Source organism: Meleagris gallopavo, chromosome 5 (assembly GCF_000146605.3).
Source record: "Meleagris gallopavo isolate NT-WF06-2002-E0010 breed Aviagen turkey brand Nicholas breeding stock chromosome 5, Turkey_5.1, whole genome shotgun sequence".
Lineage (NCBI taxonomy): Eukaryota > Metazoa > Chordata > Aves > Galliformes > Phasianidae > Meleagris > Meleagris gallopavo.
The window spans coordinates 13,315,927-13,340,119 of record NC_015015.2 but is presented as its reverse complement, the minus strand read 5'-3'; the positions used below and the strand labels follow the sequence as shown (position 1 = coordinate 13,340,119).

The 24,193-nt window shown below is 35.6% G+C and overlaps 1 protein-coding gene across 1 annotated transcript; it reads left to right on the top strand.

The window, feature by feature from the left end:
* Positions 1–1,662: 1,662 nt before the first annotated feature.
* Positions 1,663–21,985, top strand: LOC100546753 (transcription factor SOX-6). Its single transcript, XM_019616069.2, has 4 exons — positions 1,663–1,686; positions 2,109–2,247; positions 18,993–19,226; positions 21,686–21,985. Exons 1-4 carry the CDS (start codon positions 1,663–1,665, stop codon positions 21,904–21,906), a joined length of 618 nt encoding a protein of 205 aa, XP_019471614.1. The 3' UTR covers positions 21,907–21,985.
* Positions 21,986–24,193: the final 2,208 nt, after the last annotated feature.

Sequence of the window (24,193 nt, the reverse complement as noted above, 5' to 3'; positions counted from 1 at the left end):
TCCAAGAGAATATTTTCTGGTAAAATCAAAGAGAATGAATGACTAGAAAGATATTTCAAATGTGCATATTGATATGTAGCAGGGTCTGTTGATTTTTATAACAGAAAGGTATTTCTTCTGAAATGCATTTAAAGGCTGTTCTTCCAAGAGTACTGCAGGTGCTGTGTTAACATCCTTAGAAAAAGCTTTTAGTGCAAATATTTTGGAAGAGAAAATATATATATGAAAAGCTGTTTTCTTAGTACTGATCTTTGTTTATATCTCAACTGCAAATCAGCCTTTTGCAATGGAATGCAGACTCTTTGATAAACTTCTTTTTTATTCTGTCTCCCAGTAAAACAGATCCCATCCTGATGATTCAGGATGCATTGTTACATTGCACAGCGTAATTCAGAACAATATTAGGCCTGAGGTATTATAGTGTGTTTCCACAGTCACATTTCATTTGTAATTCCTTTTTTCCTATGGGTTCCGTTGTATACACAGTCTCCTTCATCAACCACAGATTTTACAGAGGAAAATACGGTATTAAGTTAAGTGAATGTCAATTGTAGAGCTGTTTTGTTACATGATTAGAAGATTCTGATAAACTTTTAGAAACTGAATTAGTACCTGAAATGCCTCAGCTACATGTTGTAGCAAATCCAGCATTCTTTTTTTTTTTTTAACTTTTTTTCCTTCCCCTGTGAATTTAAAAATAGCAATAACAATCCATGATTGGAGGAATCAAAAGAATGGAGAATCAAAAGAATTCCTGAACTGTTTGGCAGATAGGTCTTATTGCTGAAGCATATTATTAAAATACAGAGATAATACAAGTAAATACTTGGAGGTAGAGCAAATAAGAAGTCAAGACCATCAAGTATGTTTGGTCCATGAGAATATTTGCAAGTTTCTAACCATTTTGCAGGAGAGAAACTTATAGTCTTTTCCTTTATGTCTTGCATACACAGCACAGAACTAGGTCATTGAACAATAGACTGAACAGCAATCAGCACTCTACTTCTGCATAATGCATTAAGTATAACATGGAGAAACTGTTCGTAGAGCTGAAAGCTGGTATTTCATGTCTGTAAATTCAAGCTGACATGACATTTAATATTGTTTCGTAGTAATGAACAACAAGGTTTCATTCATTCACAAGTACAACATAATGCCAAGTTTAGTTTGAAGAGGTAACAACAAGGCAAGAGGGAAAACATGTTATGTTCCTTCAAATGAGAGTGCTAAATTAATGATAACCATTGAATGCTTTGCTACTGATATGCAGCACTACAGAGACTACTATTGTGGGACAGTTCTACACTGTCAATTGTAGTGACCTTGTCCAGTAGTTGATGGAAGGTCTAACTGGGTTACCACATAAAATGCCTTTCAGTTTCCAGTTTCAACATTCCTATGGAGTCTCCAGCTTTCAAAAGCTTTTTGTATTTTATTTTTCCTAGGAATTTGCACTTTTTTCCTTTCCTTCCACTATCCTTTTCCCTTCCCCCTCCACTTCCCTCTCCCTTTCTCCTCTTAACCCCGTAGGATTCTCTTCCACTGAGGTTCAGTTTAAATTCCCAGACAAAATAATACTATCATTTCTGTCATCTATTGTTACTTCTTTAAAATACTTGTCTTTGAAAAACTCACAATTTAGACTTTTTTCTTTTAGGTATGATGGCTAAACTGATTCTCATTGTGGTGAGAAATGTTGTTGTTTATTTTTTTCCTATTAAAATAGCATTATTTTTTAATACCAATTCTTTCACTTTCTGAATTTTTACATCTCTCAAACGTTTACTGTCTTTTCCGGTTTAAGTTAGAAATATGTGGTAAGGCAAAGTGAGCAGCATCGATTGGTAGTTTCCTGCCAAGTGTGTTTTGTATTTGCATGTACAATCATTTATGCATTATGGCAGTGCAGATCAAAATAATTTCAAAGCTTCTGTGTATGTTTTACATTTAAAACTGATTTTCATAAACGCAAATGTTCAGAATCTGTAAAAAATAGTCTCTGAGTTAAATTTCTAATTAAATGCACTCATTGTTGGTATTTAAAAAACAAGGCACATGTCACTGCATACATACATGCACAGGCACACAAAGGGAATTAACATACATAGAGCATTAAGACTACTCCTGTTCTCTTCCAGGAAAGAACAAGATTTGAGAATTTAGGCCCACAGTTAACAGGGAAACCCAACGAAGATGGAAAACTGGGCCCTGGTGTCATTGATCTTACAAGGCCAGAAGATGCAGAAGGTGAGTTGCAGTTTTTACTGTGGATTATTCAACTCTGCATCACAGAATGGTTGTGTAGCTGAAATGCTGCCAGCATACCCTCTAGTTGTTCCAGGACAACACGTTGTTTTTCTTGTTGTTATTGTTTGTTTGTTTGTTTATTTGTTTTATATAAGATTTTAGTAACTACATGCCAAAGGGTAGATGTATTAAAAGTACTGCTTTGCATAAAGACAGCTATCAAGGGATAAGGTAAAAATATTTCACATTTTCTATATGAATGTCTTGTACACAATATAACACTTCGGTGCATTTGCACAGATTTTATTGATTTATTCAACATATCAGGCAGTGTCAGGTGGAAATCAGTGTTTCTCAGGACTGATTTTAACCTCAGAAAAGCATCCTATGATGCATTGCAAGAGAGCATGTAGGTGGATATGAAATCTACCAATCACTGTAATAAGATTAATCTACTACTCAGCAAAAATGCCATGTTGCCACTTTAGTTCACTTCTTCTTTTTTTCCTTAACAAGTTCTAGTTATACCGCTGTTCATCAGGAAAAGGTTAAAATATCTCTAATTATTTTCTGTTGATATCCAAATATTTGACAAGTTCACAATTTACTTTTGTCTTGGATCAAAAGAAGATAGACTTGTAACTGTTGACAAATAGGGCTATTTAAAAATTATTCTTGAAATATAGACAGAATTTGATAAAAATGCGTTAATGTTTTCTGTATAGATAAATATTCATCTGAACACATATTTTGTTCTTATCTTGGTGATCCAAAAATAAATGGTCTAGACAAGGCCTCACAATTTTTCCTTTCATTTGGAAGTCTGAAAACAACAGCACATGTAATTGCTACCTTTTCTTTACTGTACAAGTAGTGATATGCCTATGATAAAAAAACTTAAAGCGTTGATTGCCAACTGAAATACATTGTCCTTAAAAAGTTCCTCAGTAAATCTGTAGAGCCTAGAACAAATACACGTACACAATGCAGAAATGTTGAGATCCAAGAGGTTCCTGTATTGACTCATCCATACAGAAGAATAGCAACACTCCAATTTACTTGTGCAGAATATTCCTACTTATGGACTTAAAGCTTGTCAGATGGAGCTGCCATGTCCTATAAGCACATGCCTTCATGTCTTTGCTTAAACAATTAATGTAAAATGTAATGTAAAATGTAAAAAAGATAAGATAGTGATTGAAGGCTCATCAATTGTTTATTACAAATAATATTCATTAGGAGACTAACATCTTATTGAAACACTTCAGATGTTCCCTGTATATGTACATGTGTATATATACATATTTTGTAAGGGATCATTATAAAACCAACAATTTTTCAGATTTTGTGTTGTTGTTTTTTTTTTTTCTCCTTCTGGAAAATAGACTTTGGAGTTGCATGGACTTTAAAATGTGCTTGATGACTCATCATTTATTTATAAACTGAATTGAGAAGGAGTTCCCATCCTTCTGCAACATCTCATGTTACAACATCTTGAAGAATATTTTTTTCCTTAGTTGAGATGAAAAGTTGCAACAGGATACTTACAGATACATACACAGTTATTGGTTCCAAAGTATCTGTCAACTGTCTACGTTTAAATCATTTCCTTCAATTCAACTGTCCTCTTTCTGGTATTATTAAGTTAGTATCCTTATAGACCTCATGATACCAACAGCCTCTCTTTTTACTGGATAGTGCACAATGAAACTCTGCTATATGTACCCCAGGATATGGTGATATGTGCAGTTTAAGGACAGTGTCTTTCTAGAGCTGGTGGGGCAGCTTGAGGTATGGTGTGTTGCCACGTGGGAAATCTGAGTTCATGAATGGATTCAGATTTCCATACTTTGTTTAGCAGCCAATAGATGTCTCTGGAAGAGAGGTGCTAGGCCAGTACCTCTGCTGAGATGTGAAAAACACTGGCAGGATTTCAAACTGAGCTGCTCATTTGTCCTTCTAGTTATAGACGAGGTGAACTTAGACATTAGCTGGATATAAAAAAGACCTTCAAAATATCACCCAAGTTTTGCTTCTTTGGCAAGCTAGCAAGGTGATGACGCTTCTAATGTGGCATCTCTTAGAGCAGAAGCCTATTGAAAGCAGTCCTGCTGAAATGTCAGCAGCTAAACGTTGCGTCTCATGTTATATACCATGCTACAGGCTCTGTTCATTTTCAGATATATCAACTTCTTCCCAATTGCCATAAAGATACTACAGATCTTCCTAGGTCTGTTATGTCCCAGAGTGTTTTATACATTGCCAGTATTTTCTGCTTGTGTCTGTTTCAACATTGGGTTACTAAGGAACTTTCAGTTTCTTCTCCTCTAAGAAGAGAATTTAGTTGCATTGTAGTGTGTTGCCAAGGTCGCAGTCTCTAATGCATGTCATAGATTCCTAATGATCATCATCATAGCCTCCAAAGATGTGGTGTGTTTCACTCACCTTCCTTTCTGTTCTGTCATGTTACTTAACTTTGATCTTTTCTTTACCAGGTTTTTTTATATATTATTTGAGTGCGCATTGCTATAGACATCTTTTAGCTGATAGTTATCTCTTGTTGTTTACTTTTACGCAGTCATGTAGAATACAAATATTTCAGAAGTAACATACTGGTGACCAACTTTAGACTTCCTTTTTTCATCAGATCTATGAGGTCCAAGTGAATCTGTGACAGTGAGTGCATGGCTATTAGATTTTCATATCATTTACTTCAGTCACCAGAATTTTCAAACTTCAAAACTATGAAATATATTTAGAAAAGACATATTAAGTATCAGAGGACTTTTTAGAGGGAAGGATACAAAGAAGTTCCTGATCAAAACAGTCCAGGTTTAGCTGAATTGCTGGCAATAAACTACAAAGAAAAGTAGTTTGAACTGCATCCTTATCCCTTGCTGATGTGTACCAAGGGAGCCGTAGGAGTGCAATTCTATAGTTCCACTCCTTGTCTACCTGCGCACTTGCATTTCCAAAGGAAACTAAGTGTGCAGAGACATGGTACATGTCTGTCTCGTCTCAGCATGCAGCCAAGACAGACAAGATCTGGGAAGTGCTCCTGGGTCTGATAGCTTTGACACAGCCTTTAAGGTTCAAGGAATTTGTTGCAAGAAATATCAGCAAGCTTTTTTGGTTTATGGAGTTCCGTTGTAATAGTATCTAGCAATGATTTCTGTCTACTCCTTATTTCTTATCTGTAATGTATGGCAGAGATCTGACTGACAGGATCTGAGTCACATTTCCCTTTAATTCTAGGAGTGCTTGTGATATTTGATTATTGATCACAATTTGATACTACATGTGTAATTTTTAAAAACATGAATTATAAGAGAAGTCTTGAAATTCTTTACATTGGACTTTATGAAATTATAAGACATAAATCTGAAAGGACACTGCAGAATGAACATCAGGCCTTGTACTTGTTATCCCTGACCAGTGTGTGAAACATTTTTTAGACTAATGGCAACCAGTTGTCCTTTCAGAGATGAATTTGCATATGAAGCTGTATTCAAAGCTTGTATTATTCTGAGTGACCTAACTGTCATCTAAATGGAGGCCTGATAATCATCTATAAGAATTTTATATTAAATATGACATAAACCAGCATCTCTATTACCTCCTTAGTTACCATCAGGACAGGGCTATCTATATTAAAACTCATGCTCAGACTGTATTCAGAAACATTGCTGCTGACTGTGACACCATTTGATGAACAACTGCCAGCTCCTAGAAGTGTACCATTACCTGGAAATCCAAGTTGTTGTATTAAAATGTATAATACAATTGTGGTTGTCAAAATTAAAAAAAAACAAAAAAAACATAATTTGAAACTTTCATAAATGTATGTCAACTGGTATGTGAAATTATAAACAGCCAGGTATAGAGCTAAGCAAGATGTTTTTTCTCCATAATTTTTAAGGAAATATTTGTGTAAGCAGCTTCATAATTTTGAGCATTTGAGACTGTTGGGTACTGAGATATAAGCTAACCAGCTTGGGCCACACTGAGACAGCTTTGAATCTGTCCATAGCTAAAGCTCCTCTTCTAAGATACATCAATCACCAGAATGTGGTAGAATATAGGCAAGAGGTCATTGTTAAATTCCAGGTGGGGGAGCCTAAAATATTTAGTCATTTTATCTTAGAACTTTGGATGTTCTGAATACATTTTGTTGGTTCATGTTTAAAAAGAAATTCATTTCACTGTTGGTGATGGTGCTGCTTCTATTGAACCACATACATCTCATGCATGTGTAACGTACTCTATGTTTAACAATCCTTCTATTTTTTAAGCTTGTGGTGGAATGCTATGGAAAATTTGTAGGAAATATGCTAAGATTTTGCTTAGTAGTAGATAGTAATCTGCAGAAGAGACTTAATGTTTCTGTTGACAGTCACTGATTTTACCTTAACTTAGGTTGCAGTGTAGTTTCCTTCAGCAGTTGTAGAGATTCAAATTCCATCAAGATCTGATCATCATTCCTGCCAAAGAATTGGATCTGTTTAAATACAGTTTTCTTGATTGGATCCTGGGCTCAGGGCAACAACATCTGAATGTTATTGTTTTGCCGTTGCCTTACTATGTGATTTTGTAAAAGAGAAATAACTTCTCTATGTCCTGTTTTCCAAGATGAAAAAATAGATGCATTGTAAAGCCAAATTCACTTTCATAAAGCAACTGGAAACAGATGAAAATGCCATATTAGCATTAACATTTTGTTCCAAGTTCAGTGTTCGTTTGTATTTATACATCAGAATCAGGGGCTTACTAGTTAAATATTTGGCCTCATAAGATGGTACAAAATATACAAAGCCCTTTTCTTCTGAGTCCTGTTTTGATATTTTCATTTGTTCTATTTCTTATGTGGTAGTCTTTCTGAGTCTGTAAGCTTTGCTTACTACTTGCTGCTTCTTCCTTTGATACTAATCTGCCAGTGTGTTAAGCAGTGATCCACAGTTAGGAGGAATAGGTCCATTTCTACTAGTTGAGAAAAAGATTTTATAATAAAACTGTGGGATATGCCTGTACACTTTATCTATGTATTTACTATATTCTCGTATTAGACTATTACTTTTCAAAATCTCCCAAAGATCACCTTTGCTATGAACATAGATGCCAGATGTTAAGTCAGTCATTAAGATGCATCTTCAAGCCCTCAGCTTGGGCTTGGTACCAGCCCATCTTCTAGTCAAATAAGATTCTTTAGTGCCTGTGTCCTAGTTAGTGCATACATCCACCCTTTCACCACCTGCTGTCTCCTACTTTTATGTGTAGGTTCCCTTGTTTAAAGATTGTGTTTTTCTATATACCAAGTCACTGTTTGAAATGTAGCTTTAAGCTCTACATGTTTGATCATGGTATTTTTGACCACTCATCAAAAAGGTTGAAGGTAAGCCAAATGGAGATTGCACACTGCATAACCACTGGTAACAGGCTAATTGCTAGTAAGCCCTAGCTTAATCTTATTAATTCCTATTCAGATATATGCAGATTTTAGTCTGAACCTGATTTTGGAGTTGAACCCAAGATTGTCATACAGGAGCACAAGCTCAACTTTACTTTTATTTCTATTCAGTAATAAGCATAAGAGTGCAGTTCTGTCTCATTTCAGACAGTGCATTTGCTGACCAGCATACAAAGTCGAGGATTTGCTCAATGTTGCTGTTACTGCCATGCAGATTTGCCTTTAGCTAGCCACATTGCAAGGCATTGTGTACCACAAGGAGAGATAATGCTAGCCCAAAAGCAAGGGAAATTGAATGAAAGAGAAGGAAAGAAATGGTGTTAGGAATCTTCACAGATTCAACCCATTTTCAGAATGTAGTGAGCAGATGAGGGATTACAATGACAGCAGAGCAGCACTGAACATGGAGTCGCTGATGGAGGAGAGGAATGAGCTAAGTGGGGGAACACAGGCAGTCTTTTCCATGTGGAAGGTAGTTTCTCTGAGGAGAAACACACACAAACACAAAAAAGGATTAACAGAAGGCTGATAACCTAAGGGTAAGGAGAAGCTGCCACCTTGTCCAGCTCCAAAAATGTCCATACATCAAAACTTAATTTCTGCTGTTCCAGCAGTAGAGCAGGCATTGTGACAAGTGCCTGCATTTTGCAAATCTCTTCAGAAAAAAAGCACATCATTGCATCTTAAAGGAGTACCTCTATCATATACTTAAATCTCCAACATGCTCACGTATGCCCGACAGCAAAAAACTGCTTATAGAAAAGGACAAGACAGTTCCTTCTTAACTCCAAAGGAGGTTGGCTTTGATCGGCTGAAGAGGTAGGTGAAAGGGAACTGTATTTTGCAGGCAGATCAATCCTGGCAGGCTGCCAACACAGTCCAAACCCGTGAGGTAACTTGTTTAACACCCTCCTATGCAGAGGTGTAAACAGAAGGTAGTACATGCATGACAAAGCATCGCCTACTTTTGTGACAGCGCTTCATAAATACTGGAGGAAAGAATGCCTCTCCACGCCAGTATTTGTCGCACATAAATATTTGTAATAGTTGCCATGGCAGTTGAGAAGGGAAAGATGAAAATCAGAAAACAGTGAAAGCTGTCTGAAAACAAAGAAGTGTTTCCAGAGAGAGTGCAGTAAGCTTAAGCACTAGAATTTGTACTCCTCTGAATTCTTGTTATAGGACTTTTAAAAAATTTCTCTTAAGTATATCTGTATTATTTAAATTACAATAGAATGTTAATATCTTGATTAATTAGACCAGATTCTAAATGTGGCTTTTACTCATTGTGATTGCCACTTTTAACACATGTGAATCTATTTGATTGCGCCTGAAATTTCAGTGATACACTCATATTTTTCAGAATAACTCATAACAGATCAGCAATCTGTGATAAAGAACTTAGGCCCCGAATTTCAGTTGTATTGGATGAGTTTCATTGCCTCAGCCCTGGACTAGCTCAATGTCTGCAAATGGGATCGGAATAAGACCTCCTGTTGTTAAGAACCATCCCATCACTTTTCTGATGATAACCACTTTATGAAGCTTGTTGCCAGCAACCCCATAACATTTTACATAGGGAACTCCCACTCTGAGGACTGAAAAATCTGAGCGGAGGGTGTGTGGACTGGTTTTTCCTATTGCATTGAAACCGACTCCTCTCAGGACGCTAATATTAAACATGTAGTATGCTTCTGACTTTCAGCATAATAAATTTGGATGTTCTCTGTGAGTGTTACCTTTTGATTTCAACTGTCTGAGGTATTTTCCAACTGCTAAAGATGAGGCTTTCGTTTGCTGTTTCTGTGTTACAGTAATTGATTCTTTTAGAATAGCATTTTTATTTTAAAAATTCTAATTATCATTTCTAATGTTGTACAACCACTGTTCCAATACCCATTTTTATTCAGGGGTGCCCATTACCACAGATACAGTTACAGTTAAAGCTTGTCACAGTTTCCATTATACAGTACAATTTTTTTTTCAGGAATTTAGAACAAAGCTGTAAAACTGTGGGCTGCAGTTTTGTACAGAAAATCTTTGCTCGTGAAAAAATTATTGTCACAAATGCTGAAAGCATCAGTCAGTTTGCTTAGCTACTTTTAAGTGGAGTGAGTGAAAAATTAAATATAGTAGTTCCGTGATTTAAAACATTGTTTCACACTCTGAAGTCCATGTACAGCCACCACAGGTATCAAAAAACCCATGGTCCTGATTCTTATAGCTCTGTACATATCTTTGTTGTGCTCCAGTATTGAAAAAGGAGGTTGAAGCTGCTTAAAATGGTATGAAATTTTCAGGGACAAGTGATTTTTCAGCTGATGGAGAAATCCACTATTGTGCTGTATGGAGGAGGGGGAATCTTGCCCCTTTTTCTTACCTCCTTGAGTAAAGAAGCAGGGCGGGGATATTAATACATTAAGGAAAGAGCACTGTGCAGCTTCCAGACCAGTTCTCTTCTTTTTACAGCTCTCTATTTTTCTAAATATAACCTGTATGCCATTTTCTCCTCCAAGAACCTTAGTATCTCAGCAATAGACACGTGTTTAAAAACATCTGCTTTTCTTCCATGTAGACATGCCAAGTTACTAAGCAAGTCTTTTCTATAAAACTAAGTAGCAAGGGGACAATATTTTCTTCATTTGTAGTTTAATTTTAGAGAATTGGTGATCCAAAATGTCTGTGGGGTGGGCATTGCAGTACCTTCACAGCTTCTGCAAATATTAAATGATTATACTTATGATTGGGTAGCTATAATTTCACGGGAAGTGCAGCTTTTCTAAAAGGTCATTTGTAATTTTTCGTGTTAGTCCCTATTTCATGGCAAATCCCCCATCTTTCTAAAATCCAAACCAGATAATTGCGGCAACATATTTGGACATGTCTTGTTTGTAAAAATACGTCTTGGCTTCACTCACAAGTCCCAAATATGCAAGTGCAGAATATTTGAAAAATCAACCTTAAGAGTTTATTCTAACATTTATTATTACTCATGGAATTGCAACTTTTATCATGCTGCTTTTTCTTCTCTCCCTTTGTGACATATTATTTACTAATTTTATTATTAATTATTATAATTTCAGCACTTCATGTGAAAGGCAAGAAGAAATGGCATATGCATACCCAAGTCCTAGGTCCTTGCAATCTAATTACTGACATGATATGACAAGTGAAAACAGCAAACACTGGTTGGAAGGGAATTAGTTGTATTGATACAAAGAATGATGTTGCATATGCTGGAAGGTGCCAAATTCAATTACAGATTTAACCCAAGATATGGGCCACAATTGCAGTGATTCCAACACGTGTTAAAACCTTTTGCAAAGTTTTCTGTATTTCATGAATATCACACAATTTGAGGGAGGTGGCTTTGTAAAGCTCTCCCTCAATGTTCAACATAAAACCATTTTAAAAATCACATTATACCTAAGCTTTTGAAATTCATTGTTTTGCTACAAAGCAGCAAGCAAAGTTGCTCATTAACAGTATTCAGCCACACCTTGAACAGTGCATCCATCAAATATGAAGTCAGGCTGCCTTTTCCTCTGCGGTGAATTCCTGTCTGTCATTTCTCCATCTTAAAAAAAACAAAGCATTGACTGAAATATGAATGGATCTTGTCCCATAGCCCTTGCTCAGGCAGGATTTTCTTTAAAACTGTTAGGGATATCTGAAGATTACAAAATTAATTTCTGTGTTTTAGAATCAGTATCATGTTTTCTATATATTCTAGGTGACACTGTCATGCCATGTTCATGTGAAATTTGCAATTTCTCTAGTTATTTTTTCCAGACAACAACGATAATTATTAGCAATAGTTCTCATGAGTTTTGTCTCTTTTTATCTTTCTGTGGACCTTTACTTTCCTCACCTGAGTACAGAATGAAATATCGAAGAGACACAAGAATGGTGTCTGTGAAGTAAACTGTAGTTAGACTTGATGACTGGCAATCCTTTGCTTTTGATGTCATTATTTAGGCTGAGTAACCGTGAACTTATATGTGTTTCACATTTTTTCTGTCAATAATATCTATTGTTAGCATTTAATTAATTATCTGTGAAGGATCTTGAAGTCTGCAAGTAGCACATGATTGAAAAATGTTATGACACTTAAATTCCTCCCTAAATCTGTAGTGGAGGTTGCTGCTTCATCCCAGTTTCATGGATCTCCAGAGAATAACTTCTCATACTCTTGTGTTACAGCACAAGTGGAGCTATGTTGGCCATTGAGGGCTTTTAGGTCAGTCCTTATACACTAGTTTTGTTAATATTCCATTAAATTTAAGATTATTTCGTTGTTTCATCTGTACTCTCCTTGATTTCTATAAGGGTTAATTTTACCATCAGTTGTGGTCAAGAAATCTAAACTGTTTGTGTAAGCCATCAAGAAAATAGTTGCATTTATTGGCCTTGATTCATTTAAATGATATAGATTTGGGCATGGCTGGCTGCACAGCATGAATGTGATAATAGCTTGTTTAGAAATATTGTTTCAGCCCTTAATAAGACCCAAGTAACCGTTCAGCTTTGAACACTGGTGAGTGAGCTGCTACTGGTATGCCTAGAACAGTTGATTTGATTTTACACCCAGAATGTATTTCACTATTAATTTTAGCTCCTGACTTTCAAATGAGGGAAGACATACATGCAGGTTGTGAGGGTGGCTGTGAAAACTGTTGCTGTGTTTTAACTGAGATTAAGAATTTTGCTTGCATATGTAGAACAAATGTACTAAAAAAGTAAACTCACTGTCACCAAAACTGAAAACAAGGCACTTTGGAAAATATATGCTGATATATAACTGGGTAGAATTTCCTTCATTTTGCAAAGCCACGAGCCACATGCATCAGCTCACCGCAAAGTCATTAGGTCTTTTTAAACTCAGATGAAAAACATTAACAAATACCACAAAAGGCTTTAGTATGGCCCCTTTGTTCATTCACATATGGCAGTTTATAACTCCTGCACCACTTGGGTCGTGTGTTTGTTTAAGCTGCCTCCATCAGGCCAGCCCTGAAAGAACAAAAGACATCTTGAGCGATCCTAAGCAGGAAATGGGCTAATCTAAACATGGTTTGTGACACTATAAGTAGAATAGAAAGGGGAGGGATTGATTAGTCATTAATGTCCAATTGACTCCATATGGATGTTGCAATAATAAGGCCTTTTTCAGTGCAGTAGCAGAGTTATTGAATTAGAGGTTTATGTTTCCTCAGAGCTGACCTTAGGGAATTCCCTCTTAGTTCTTCTTGCTGATGTTTTAAAGAGAATGGAGTCTCTTTACAGGAAAAATAGAAGCCTTATCATAACTGAGTGTTACATGAACATGTAGCTAACCTCTGCTACATTATATTCTCAACTCTTAGTATTCACTTAGCATATTTCAGAAACTTTACAGGTGAAATACTTTAGAGCGCATTTAAATATTGCACTATTTCATGAATCACTCAAGTATTTCTCAGTTTTCATCCCCTCCTTATTCACTGACATGCAGCTTATAAGACATTTTGGGACCTCGAATCTCACCTGAATAATATTTGTTTAACATTTGGAATGAAAGCAGCTTGATGAACAGACACTTCCATGCAGAATATTTGTGTCTGTATGACTACAGGCATCCCTGCTGGGCAGCTGGTCATGTTTCCACACGGGTGTTAGTTTTGCATAGCGATGACAAGACATGCCAGTAACGACAGTAGTTCATGAGGTACACATTTATTTTACCTCTCTTTCTGTTCTACAGAATCAGAAAGTCTTATGAATATGGATGACGATAGTAAAAAAAAGTTAACAAACAGTCAAGGGACAAAACAAATATAAGAGATACTCTAACCCTGTTACAAGTCTTAGATTAAAGTGAAGTAGTAATTTGTCTAACATGGAAAAAGTTTTGAGCTTAAGAGCTCAAAAAATAGTTATATTATTAAGCTTGTATTCTAAATTTTCCAAAGCTTTTGGTGCTTGTGTGTCATTCTTTTCAACCTAGATTTGCATTTCTCTATTTGATTTGAAATACTGCTGTAGCTTTCAGAAAGGCTCCATCCGTCTGCTTGCTAAGAGCTGGAAAGGGGATCTGCCAAACCAGGTTTTCATGCTTTCTGCTCTTACTGCATTTCCATGTTTATGAGTAACTCATCTCTAGTAGTAAAAGAGTGACTCTTAATTGTATGTTCATTAAGTTTTAGTTTCTGATATGTGAGCTACTAGCTGTGCTAGTTTTATTACCACAGACAGAACCAGATACTGTGAAGACAGAATCATAGAATCATAGAATAGTTTGGGTTGGAAGGGACCTTTAAGATCACCTAGTTCCAACCTCCCTCCTATAGGCAGGGACACCTCTCTCTAGAGCAGGTTGCTCAAAGCCCCATCCAGCCTGGCCTGGAATGCTTTCAGGGAAGGGGCATCGACAACCTCACTGGGCAACCTGTTCCAGTGTCTCACCACCCTCACAGTAAAGAATTTCTTTCTGATATCTAATCTAAATCTACCCTCTTCCAGTTGAAAACCACGTCCCCTCATCCTGTTGCTTTCTGCCTTATAAAAAGTCCCTCTTTCATGTAAGCCCCCTCCAGTTACTTGTAGGCCTCTATAAGATCTCCTCAGAGCCTTCTCTTCTCCAGATTGAAGGGCCTCACCTCTCTCAGCCTGTTCTTGCAGGGGAAGTGCTCCAGCTCTCTGATCATCTTCGTGGCCCTTCTCTGGATCCACTCCAACAAATCCATATCTTTCTTGTGCTGGGGGCCCCAGAACTGAGTGCAGTGCTCCAGGCAGGGTCTCACAAGAGCAGAGTAGAGGGGCAGAATTACCTCCCTCAACCTGCTGGTCACAATTCTCTTGATGCAACCCAAGATACAGTTGGCCTTCTGGGCTGCAAGCACACATTACTGGCTCATATTGAATCTTTCATCATTCGACACTTCCAAATCCTTCTCCTCAGGGCTGCAGCAGCCCTCAAGCCATTCTCTGCCCAACTGATCATGATCAATTCTTTCCAAAGTAGACAAAAATATCGTCTCAGCTTAATTAATAACTGATGATATGAACTGTACTGCTAACCAATCACTTTCACATTAGGAACTTAGGAAGACTGTCTTTATTTCTGTATATCCTATCTGTATATATGTATTTATGGAAGATGGTATGCAGTGTATTCTCTAGAGTAGCCAAATATTCATTATATGAGGGGATTCAAAGGAAATGTGTCATTTCAAATGTGAATGGCCAGAGTGTGAAGAGTAATAAAAGAATAACAGAGGGACTGGTGAAACTCTCCCTCTCTTTGCTGTCTCTTCTTTTCTCAATCTTTCTTCATCTTTTTCTCAATCTCTTTTGCTCCTCTCTGTCACTGTAATCATTATTTGCGTTCTGATAAGAAGTAAAGGCTGGATCTGAGGTTTTGTTTTGGTAAGTGATATATAAAATGGAGAGAAAAATCCCATCCCATTAAGTACACGGGGATAAACTCTTATGTGGCTAACATAAATGGTGCCTTTCCTAAAATTCTTGTTATTTTATGAGGTGAGAAACTAAGACAAAAGCAGGAATTAATAAATAAATAATGTATCAATTGTTTCTATGTATTTCTTAGCATTTCATTCATGGAAAACGTTTACCTTTTCCTCATGGATGGGCAGATTCCCTTTCAAAAGCCGTGAGTTCTTGCCTATGCATTAGAGAACAGTCAATCTCTTTTGGAAGAAAAATATTGTTAGAAATTACTTTAATGAAGCTGTAACATTTTTAGATTCATTCTATGCTGTTCTTTGGCCCAATGCTGTCCCTAGATGCTAGTCTGGAATCCAGCTCCCACAGTGGAGTTGATTGCCGTATATCCACAAAATCTCGTCTAATCTGATTTTAGCTTTAAATCATCTAAGTCACGACAAGTTGAATAAATGCAAGGGAGCTAGGAAGCAAGGCAGTCCACACCCTTGGAAGCTAAAAGTGACACTTTGAGGGTAGCTCGAGTCTTTAGGCCAAAGTGTAGATTTCTTTGCCAACTAAGCCATTAGGGCAGCCAAACTGTACTGCTTTTGCAATAATTTTGAATCCTGAACAAAATCTTGATTCTGAAATCTACACTCTCCTTCCACACTTGAAGTATGGACTGCATAACTATCAGGTAGAGCACTAGTTGCCATAGAAAGACAATTGCCAGTGTTGTCCTTTCTTCTCACCCTTCATTAGTACTATGTTCTTTATTTTATCTAGTGTTTTGGGATTATTATTTATTAATTGTCTCAGGAAACATTTTCAAAAAGAACAGGTGTGAAACACATACGACTTTACAGTCATTATATAATTTTTTCAAAAATTTCAGGCATCTCTGTCTTTGTCGGTATTATCACAATCACAGTAAGAAAAAAACCCTGTACTTTGTAATGCCTGTTTAAATTGTTTATATAGGACATGATGCTGTTTAAATACCTGAATGACAGAATGAAGTACCTAAGAACAACTGTGCAGTTTGAAAGCTTGTTCTTATGTGTTTCAACTTGAAAGAGCTCACTCAGCATATGTGCTTTTTATATCATTAGTGCTCATTACTAACCTTAGAAGATACTGAGAATTTCTGGCTCCCCACATGGAATCGCATACTAACAAAAGTATTTGCTTATAATTCAGCTTTACAAGCTGAATATAATTCTGGAGCTTTGAGATACTTAGAAGAACACAGAGATTATGGTATTTCAGTTATTTGCAGAAATTCATTTTGCAGATGCTTTTGTGACGGTCTATGGGTCAACTTGCAAATATTCCCCTAGAGATCAAGTACAGAGAACATCAACTTCTTGGCTGCTTTTTCAACTCCTTCAAGTATGGACTTGCTTAAAGCAGATGCAGCCAGAACTTCTTGGCCTTCTTGGGATGATTGTAATTTATTACTTTAAGTAAGACTCATTTTGTAACATAACCTTTCTCTTAAAATACTTTGCTTATGTGTTTTTTTTTCTTCCTACCTAAGTTATATCCAGATTAAAAAATAGCCTGAAATCTACTAGAAAAAATTCTCTGTGCCTCCATTACCAGGTTATGCCAAAACTTTGTTAAAAAGGGCTAAAGACAAACTCCTTTGCCACCATGAATAACTACCTTTCAAAAAGTCAAAGATGGAAAATCATCCTACTGATTCGAATATGTCTTCTTTGTCATGAGTATAAAAGCTGAATAGTAAATTACTTTTTTATTAAAAATATGTATATTTTTAGATTTATTATCAACTTCTTAATTGCCCACATACTATTTAAAATATTACAGTATTTTTTTAAAAGATGGAATGACCAGTATGTGATACAATCTTTCTCAAATTATGCAGTTATTTATCTCAATAAATTTTTCAGTGTTTATTTACATGTTTGTAACTTATTATAGTTTCACAATAGGTAGATTTTCTCTTAAATGATGATATCTTTGACATGCACGTTGTAAGCCATCTGAACAAAAATGAACAAAGCTTCATGAACTGTACACAGCCCTCAAATGGTCCCACATGCAAATCCAGATCTTCTGTCATTCAACAAAACTACTGTTTCTTTCTGCAGTAAAAAACTGCATTTGTAGCCCCCTGTAAGCGCTGAACACATCTAGCATGGTACTTATCTTAGAATAGTATTAAAATAGTTTTGCATCTTCCATTTGCCACAAACTTGACTTCTTTTATATACACGCATGTTAGTATACAAATTGCCAAATTGGTGTCAGTTGTAAAGTAATGGCACTGGAGGCATCATAAATTACCATGGTGATCCTCAGGAGAAGACGCTGCTGTATATGAATGAGTGTTTTGCTCTCAGAGTAATGTATGTCTTCATCTGGCCCAGTAGTCAGCATATTGCCCTGCGTTGATGGATACAGTCAGCTTGAAACGACACTACATTTCACTGCACAATAAACATGGCTGTCAACACTGTGTAAAGCAAAATGAATTTATCCTGTATGGTCAGTGCATTTTAAATTAAATTAATGTACTGTGGACATGGTGGCAAAAAGGTAGTGTATTAGTCATGCATCCTGTATTTTAGGACTTTTTTCATGTAAATGGATTTCCTATACAGAAAGTTTTAAATAGTGTATCTGAGATACAGTGTTTTTATAGTAAACTAGTTTTTGTACAGTTAAAATCTTTTAAGTCAGTCACTGAAATTAGTACTTCACTACTTACTGTAAAGAGATATCTTTTTTTCTTTTTTGCAAACATGAAATAAATGTCTGAGTCTGTTCACAGACGTGTGCGCACGAACACACACACACACACAAAGACATAAAAAAAGAAGACGTATTGCTGTGCTAATATGTTATTAAGTACCTTGCTTTTCAAGGACTAGAATTACTGACCAGTTTGATGAGGCCTAAAATTATGTATGTCACTTTCTTATTGTAGGAAAGGTCTTTTTACCTTTCTGTTGTAGTGAAGTCTAGTTCTGTAAACATATGTTATTATCATAATGCAAAAGTTTTTCTGCAGAAATCAGGCTTTATACAGGCTGTTAGCTCTTTCTTCTGTATTAACTAGTTCTAGAGCTCCCACTCCATCCTTTGAACTCTGAATTTCTTATGATGCTTTGCTTCTTGTGGCCAAGCAGCAGGACTGACTGCATTCAAAAACCCAACTGCAGTTATCATGCATATAGGTGGATAGCTACAGAACTCTGGGGTACAGTAAAGCACTGCACATGGAAAAGCTGGAGTTTTTTGTCACCAGTTTCTGAAGTTTTGTTATGCTATGTGTGGAAAGCGAGGAGTTTTCTTACATATATGTGATTGAATGTTCCATGGCACATTTAAATTCAAGTGAAGCAGATGTGGCTTGAAGACATTCAGCTCCAAATGTGATTATACCTATACAATCTGTAGATTGTGTGTCAGAGTAGTATATAATTTATTTTATGAAATGTGTGACATGCGTCTCTGTCAAGCAGCAGTCATTGTAAGTGACTTGTGTGAACAGGTCTGCATCAGTTTGGATTCTCAGGTGTAACTTTTATGTGAGTTTTTTTGAGCATTCAGAACATGTATGCTATGTTAAGATCCCAAACTGAAACTTTTTCAGACCTCATAACTGCAGAAATAACAGTGTACTCTGTTTTCTCATTCAGATGTTAATGGGTGAGTCTGACCAGTTACAAGTGAAATCACTGGACACCCTTCTCTTTCATAGATCTGGCAGCAGAGAGAGAAAGAGAATGGGGCTAAAATAGACACAGCACTGAAAGCACTTGCATAATCCACATAATAATGTTTTGCATCCATCTTGTTTCTTCCTGCCCTGACATTACAGGAAGTAAAGCAATGAATGGCTCTGCAGCTAAACTACAGCAGTATTATTGTTGGCCAACAGGAGGTGCCACTGTGGCTGAAGCTCGAGTCTACCGGGATTCACGAGGTCGAGCCAGTAGTGAACCGCACATCAAACGACCAATGAATGCTTTCATGGTTTGGGCAAAGGATGAGCGTCGAAAAATTCTCCAAGCTTTCCCTGACATGCACAACTCCAACATTAGCAAAATCCTAGGTAAGTGCAAGACAATGAACGACTTGGGACTATGTGTGAATCAGATTTTAAGGAGAACTCAGAATGCTGTGCTATAGCAGTGACAATTGGCAGACATCAGTTTTTTCTGGTGATGCGAAATGATGAGGTTATTTGTATTATTGAAGCAGGCTAGTAACTACTTTCTTAAATATGCAACTTCTCTAATTTTAGGACATACTTTGTCAGGGAGATAAGTGTTCACTAAAATTGGAATTACTGAAAGTGACACAAATCAAAACTCATGCCTTGTTTTCATTTATTTCCTTTTCCCTTTTAACGCTGTCCCTAAATTCTATTTATTTTTAACAACAGACTGGTAATTTCCTTTTAATTTGGCAACATTTGTAAAGAATGTTTTGTGAAATATGTTGCAGGAATCTATCCTGATAAAAGGTCTAATTGCAAGATTCCATTAGAAATCACTTGAAGTACAGATCACCTGACTGTAAAATGGTACTTTCTGAAGTAACTACTGGGGGAAAAAAAAAAAGTAAAAAATAAAATCATGATGGAAAGTTAATGTCAGGCAGTGCAATAGCAAGAAACCTGGTTGAGTTTAAAGGACATGTAGATGTATCCCTTCTCAAACGCAAAATATTAGCATGTTCAAAAAGTTAAGGAAGCACTTGTATCATACAACTAAAATATTACTTAATCAAAATATGCTGTTGTTAATATTTAATTTGAATAGGTTGGGACAATTAGGGAATATACCATGGATTGTTTCGGCACTGTGCAAATAAATTGTCTCATTTTTGAGAAATTTTGATTTACTTTTTGAGACCTCTCTAGAGAATTAGAAACATACGTGAGAATGAGTGGTGAAACATGAAAACCTGTATTTACTTTGAGTCTTTGAAGTTGAAGACAGATCCTAAATGTAACTCATAATAAATAAAAGTAAAAATCAAATTTCATCTGTAATCATTTTATTGTAAACTTTGAGTTCAAATACATTCTTACCCAAGTTTGTTAGAGGCAAGCATATATAGAAATAAATGTTACTTTGTCCTGAAACTCTCAAAATCTTACTTCGTAGTTCTCATATTTTTGTCTACCATATTAGTAAGTTATATGAATAGCCTTTCAGTTTTGTATAAAACCTGCACTGTTTCAGTGTTGGCAGCTGTAGGGAATCTATATTATTTGTGTGCATTCTGTGAAAAAACTATTACGAGTATAGTAACTGTATTCATTAAAATGTAAACTTTCGGCATAAATATTTCAGAAGTGCCAGCAATTGAGTGTTTGTTAACCATGGAATTAACCTGTCATTATTTTTTCTTCCACAAATAAGTCTATGTCCATATAGTATTTGTGCAACTTTTCCAGGACAATAAGAAAAAAACCATGAAATATTAGAACTGACATAGAGTATGGCTGGCTATGGATAATATTTATACAACTTTTCCATTTGTTGATGTATGAAAAATCTTGGTAAAAGAATAGCTTCCACCCACATTTAACGCAGCTGTAATCATTTTATCCATCTAAAAGACACCAAAAAAGCTACTTTCTGCCTTTTTTATCCCATTAAAAAAATAAAACACCTTCTCTATTCAAATGTTTAGATAGCTTCTTATAAACAATATGAGAGATCTGAATTCTTTTTCCTTTTCCTGTGAACACTGTATTATATTTTGTACGTTTTATTGGTGCAGCTTTCAATGAAAGTTTACAGTATCTGAAGTGGGATAGAGAATTGCAAATATGCTTTCCTTTTTTTCTTTAACAACAACAACAATAAATAAATAAATAAATAAATAAATAAATAAATAAATAAAATTAGTGTAACTGTTAAAAAATTAAATGTTAAAAAAATTAAGTGTAACTTTCCCAAAGTAGTCCTCTCCACTTATGACATGTGGTTGGAAGATTATATCAACAGATTAGTAAATTTAATACAGAAAAGGGGGATTTCTTCATAATATTCTTGAATCTGTAAGGTTTTCATATTTTATCCTGCTGAATACAAAGGTATTGATATCTGTTAGTAGGAGAGTATAGCCCACATCTCTATCAAACTATCAAACCAAGTATCCCAAGACAATGTGTTAAGCCTTAAAATTATGCTTGTAGGTCTCACTGAGCCATCATACTGTGCATGCTAATACGAAGGTATATATTTATTCATAGATAAATGCTCACATAAAAAAATCTGTTCTGTAGCATGAGGATGAGATTTTGAGAAGTAACTTGATTTTAAGTGCATCTCTTTAATAAAGATTTCAACATGTTAGGTTTTCAGCACTATCTGAAAGTCAAGGCTCTTTTAAGATCTCTCTTAAAATACAAGGGCTGGCTAATGTAAATTCAAATCAGCTTATATAATTAACTTATTTAAAATGTACTTATTTTAGCAAGAAGGTGCATTGAAATGCATATGTGTGAAACTACAGTTGCTTTACCTGGCCACTCACTGATGGTTTTGTTAATAGGATCTCGCTGGAAGTCTATGTCAAATCAAGAAAAACAACCTTATTATGAAGAGCAGGCACGGCTAAGTAAAATCCACCTAGAAAAGTATCCTAATTACAAATACAAACCTCGACCAAAACGTACCTGCATTGTAGATGGAAAGAAATTGCGTATTGGTGAATACAAACAACTGATGAGGTCTCGAAGACAGGAGATGAGGCAGTTTTTTACTGTAGGGTGAGTACTCTTGTAATTGTTTGCAGTGCATCGCAACGAGCATTCTCTTTGACAACAAATTTACTTATCTGTTTAAGCCACTTATTAATGACATTTAGAAGGTAAGGATCTGAATCTATAAAATCCTATTAAAAACATATATCTCTGAAAATGGAACTTTAGCTTGCCATTAAATTCTGATTATAAAACTGACATTAGAATTCTTCAAAAGGAATTGTCTCCTGTTATCCTGAAAGGTTTGCCATTTGTGAGTTGCTAATATGCTAATCCACTCAGAGTTAATAACAACTCCAGGACAATTCCCTAAATTAAAATAAGAACAAAAAAGAAAACACAAAAAATTATTCCAGTGTAGATTAAGGAGTTGGGAAAAGTGAAAAACAATAAAAGGTGCAGGAATAATTGTTGTTAGATTAGGAACAGACATAAAGGAATGCTATCATTACATAAGGGTATGAGGATTTTTCTTACATATAGGACTGTGATAAATAATCTTTTCTAAAAAATACATGGTTTGGGATGAGTCTTTCAAGTACTGGATAGACAGATTGGATAGATTTACAGTTCGGAATATATGGTACAGAAAGATCCTGGCACAATTTTAAGAACATTGTGGTTTTTTACAGTATTGTTTCTGTTCTTCAGGACAGAAGGCAGAACTATGAGAGACTGACAGACGAAAGATAGCATTAGTGCAGTGAAACAACTGCAGCATGGCTGATTTCCCTCTCCTGTGCTTTTTTTAATGAATTGATCTGTGATGCTCAATGCTCCAACAATGTTTCTGGTGGTTTACAGAGAGTCTAAATGCTTTCTCCACTGCCAGCCCTTCCAAATTCACAATGTTCTGCTTATTTCTCTAATCACAATAGTCTCCTTTTGTTGGCTACTTTAGTACCAGATAATTGACCTTGACGTCGATTATGTGCCCTCATTTTTGGCTTGGGATGCAGAACTCCTGTTGCAGTCAATTATTCTGTGGTACAGCCTGCAACAATGTGGGCTCTTTCTTCAATCAGTAAATAGAAGCAGTTTTGATATGTTGAAATAACCTTCCAGTCTACAATTTTAACATTGTTTTTTATTCTTCACTCTGAGGGAAATTGTTTACTAATAGGCTTCCATCAAAACTGTTCTTAGAACCCTAAATAGAAATATGAATACATACAGCACATCACAAATTATATTCAGGCAAAGGGAACAAAACTTTAGCTGTTGTCCAAAGCAGTTTGACAGATCAAATCATGTCTATAGAAGAAATACAAAAACAGCAGCAGTCTGGACAATTTGCCAATTGTTTACAAATTCAAAACAGAATTAAGTAGCAGGGTTTCATGCATCAGAAGTGATGGCTAAATATGTAGGTGAATGTGGAAAACAGATTTATGAAACTTATAAAAGTATCTACATAAAGAGTGATACTGTGACTTAAAAAAAAAAAAAATCTATTCAAAATGCAACCAAAATTTAACATCTTTCTCATCTATCAAACAATGTGATCACAAAGACCATGGGAATGTTATCATTTTCTTGAAAGAATTAATTCTTATTCATAATTATGCTAAATCCAGTTTATACTGCTCAACTCACGTCAAAGGAAACTTAAAGTAACAGTAAATTACAGTTTTGCTCTTACAAATTGATGCAAAGGACTATGCTGGAAACAATAAGTTTTGTTATAGAAGCACTTTTAAAAGGTGTTTGCATTTGCTAAAGATGAAATGAGAACAAGGTTGCAGTTCAATATGGGTATAAATTCTGATACTTAGGAAACACAAGCTGTGATTTCTAAAAATTATTCCATACTTTTCATGGTTTTTTTGTGACTAGTGACTGATGCCTCAAATTCAGTTTTACCCTAATGAAAAAAAAAAAAATTTGGAAGAGATCAAGCAGCTTCTTGATTGGAAACATAAAACATATATGGCATAACTTATTTCAGAAGAATAGTTTACTGAATAATAAAAAGTAACATTTCATCTGAAGTAGATTATAATTAAGTGAAACACAGTAACTGAGCCCATCAACTTCTTAAACTTACTCTTCTTTGTATTTTCCTATAAATGTAACATTAAACATCACTTGGAACAATTTTCCTAACCGCCCTCATTTTTCCACTCTTTTGGTGGAGCATGAACCTTCCTTTGGAATTGTACACATGGGAATTGAGATGCAGATTCCTTAACAGAATGAAGAAGGAAACTAATGTAAATTTTTAGTATTTATTATACTCTATAGTAAATATTGCAGCATGCAATAGAAAAAAAAATGACAAAAAAAAAAAAAAAGAA

Coding starts and splice junctions, on each gene's coding strand:
- LOC100546753 (XM_019616069.2), top strand. CDS start 1,663: ATGGCTAAACTGATTCTCATTGTG. Junction 1,687..2,108: donor CTAAACTGATTCTCATTGTG/GTGAGAAATGTT, acceptor TAACATACATAG/AGCATTAAGACTACTCCTGT. Junction 19,227..21,685: donor CAACATTAGCAAAATCCTAG/GTAAGTGCAAGA, acceptor TTTTGTTAATAG/GATCTCGCTGGAAGTCTATG.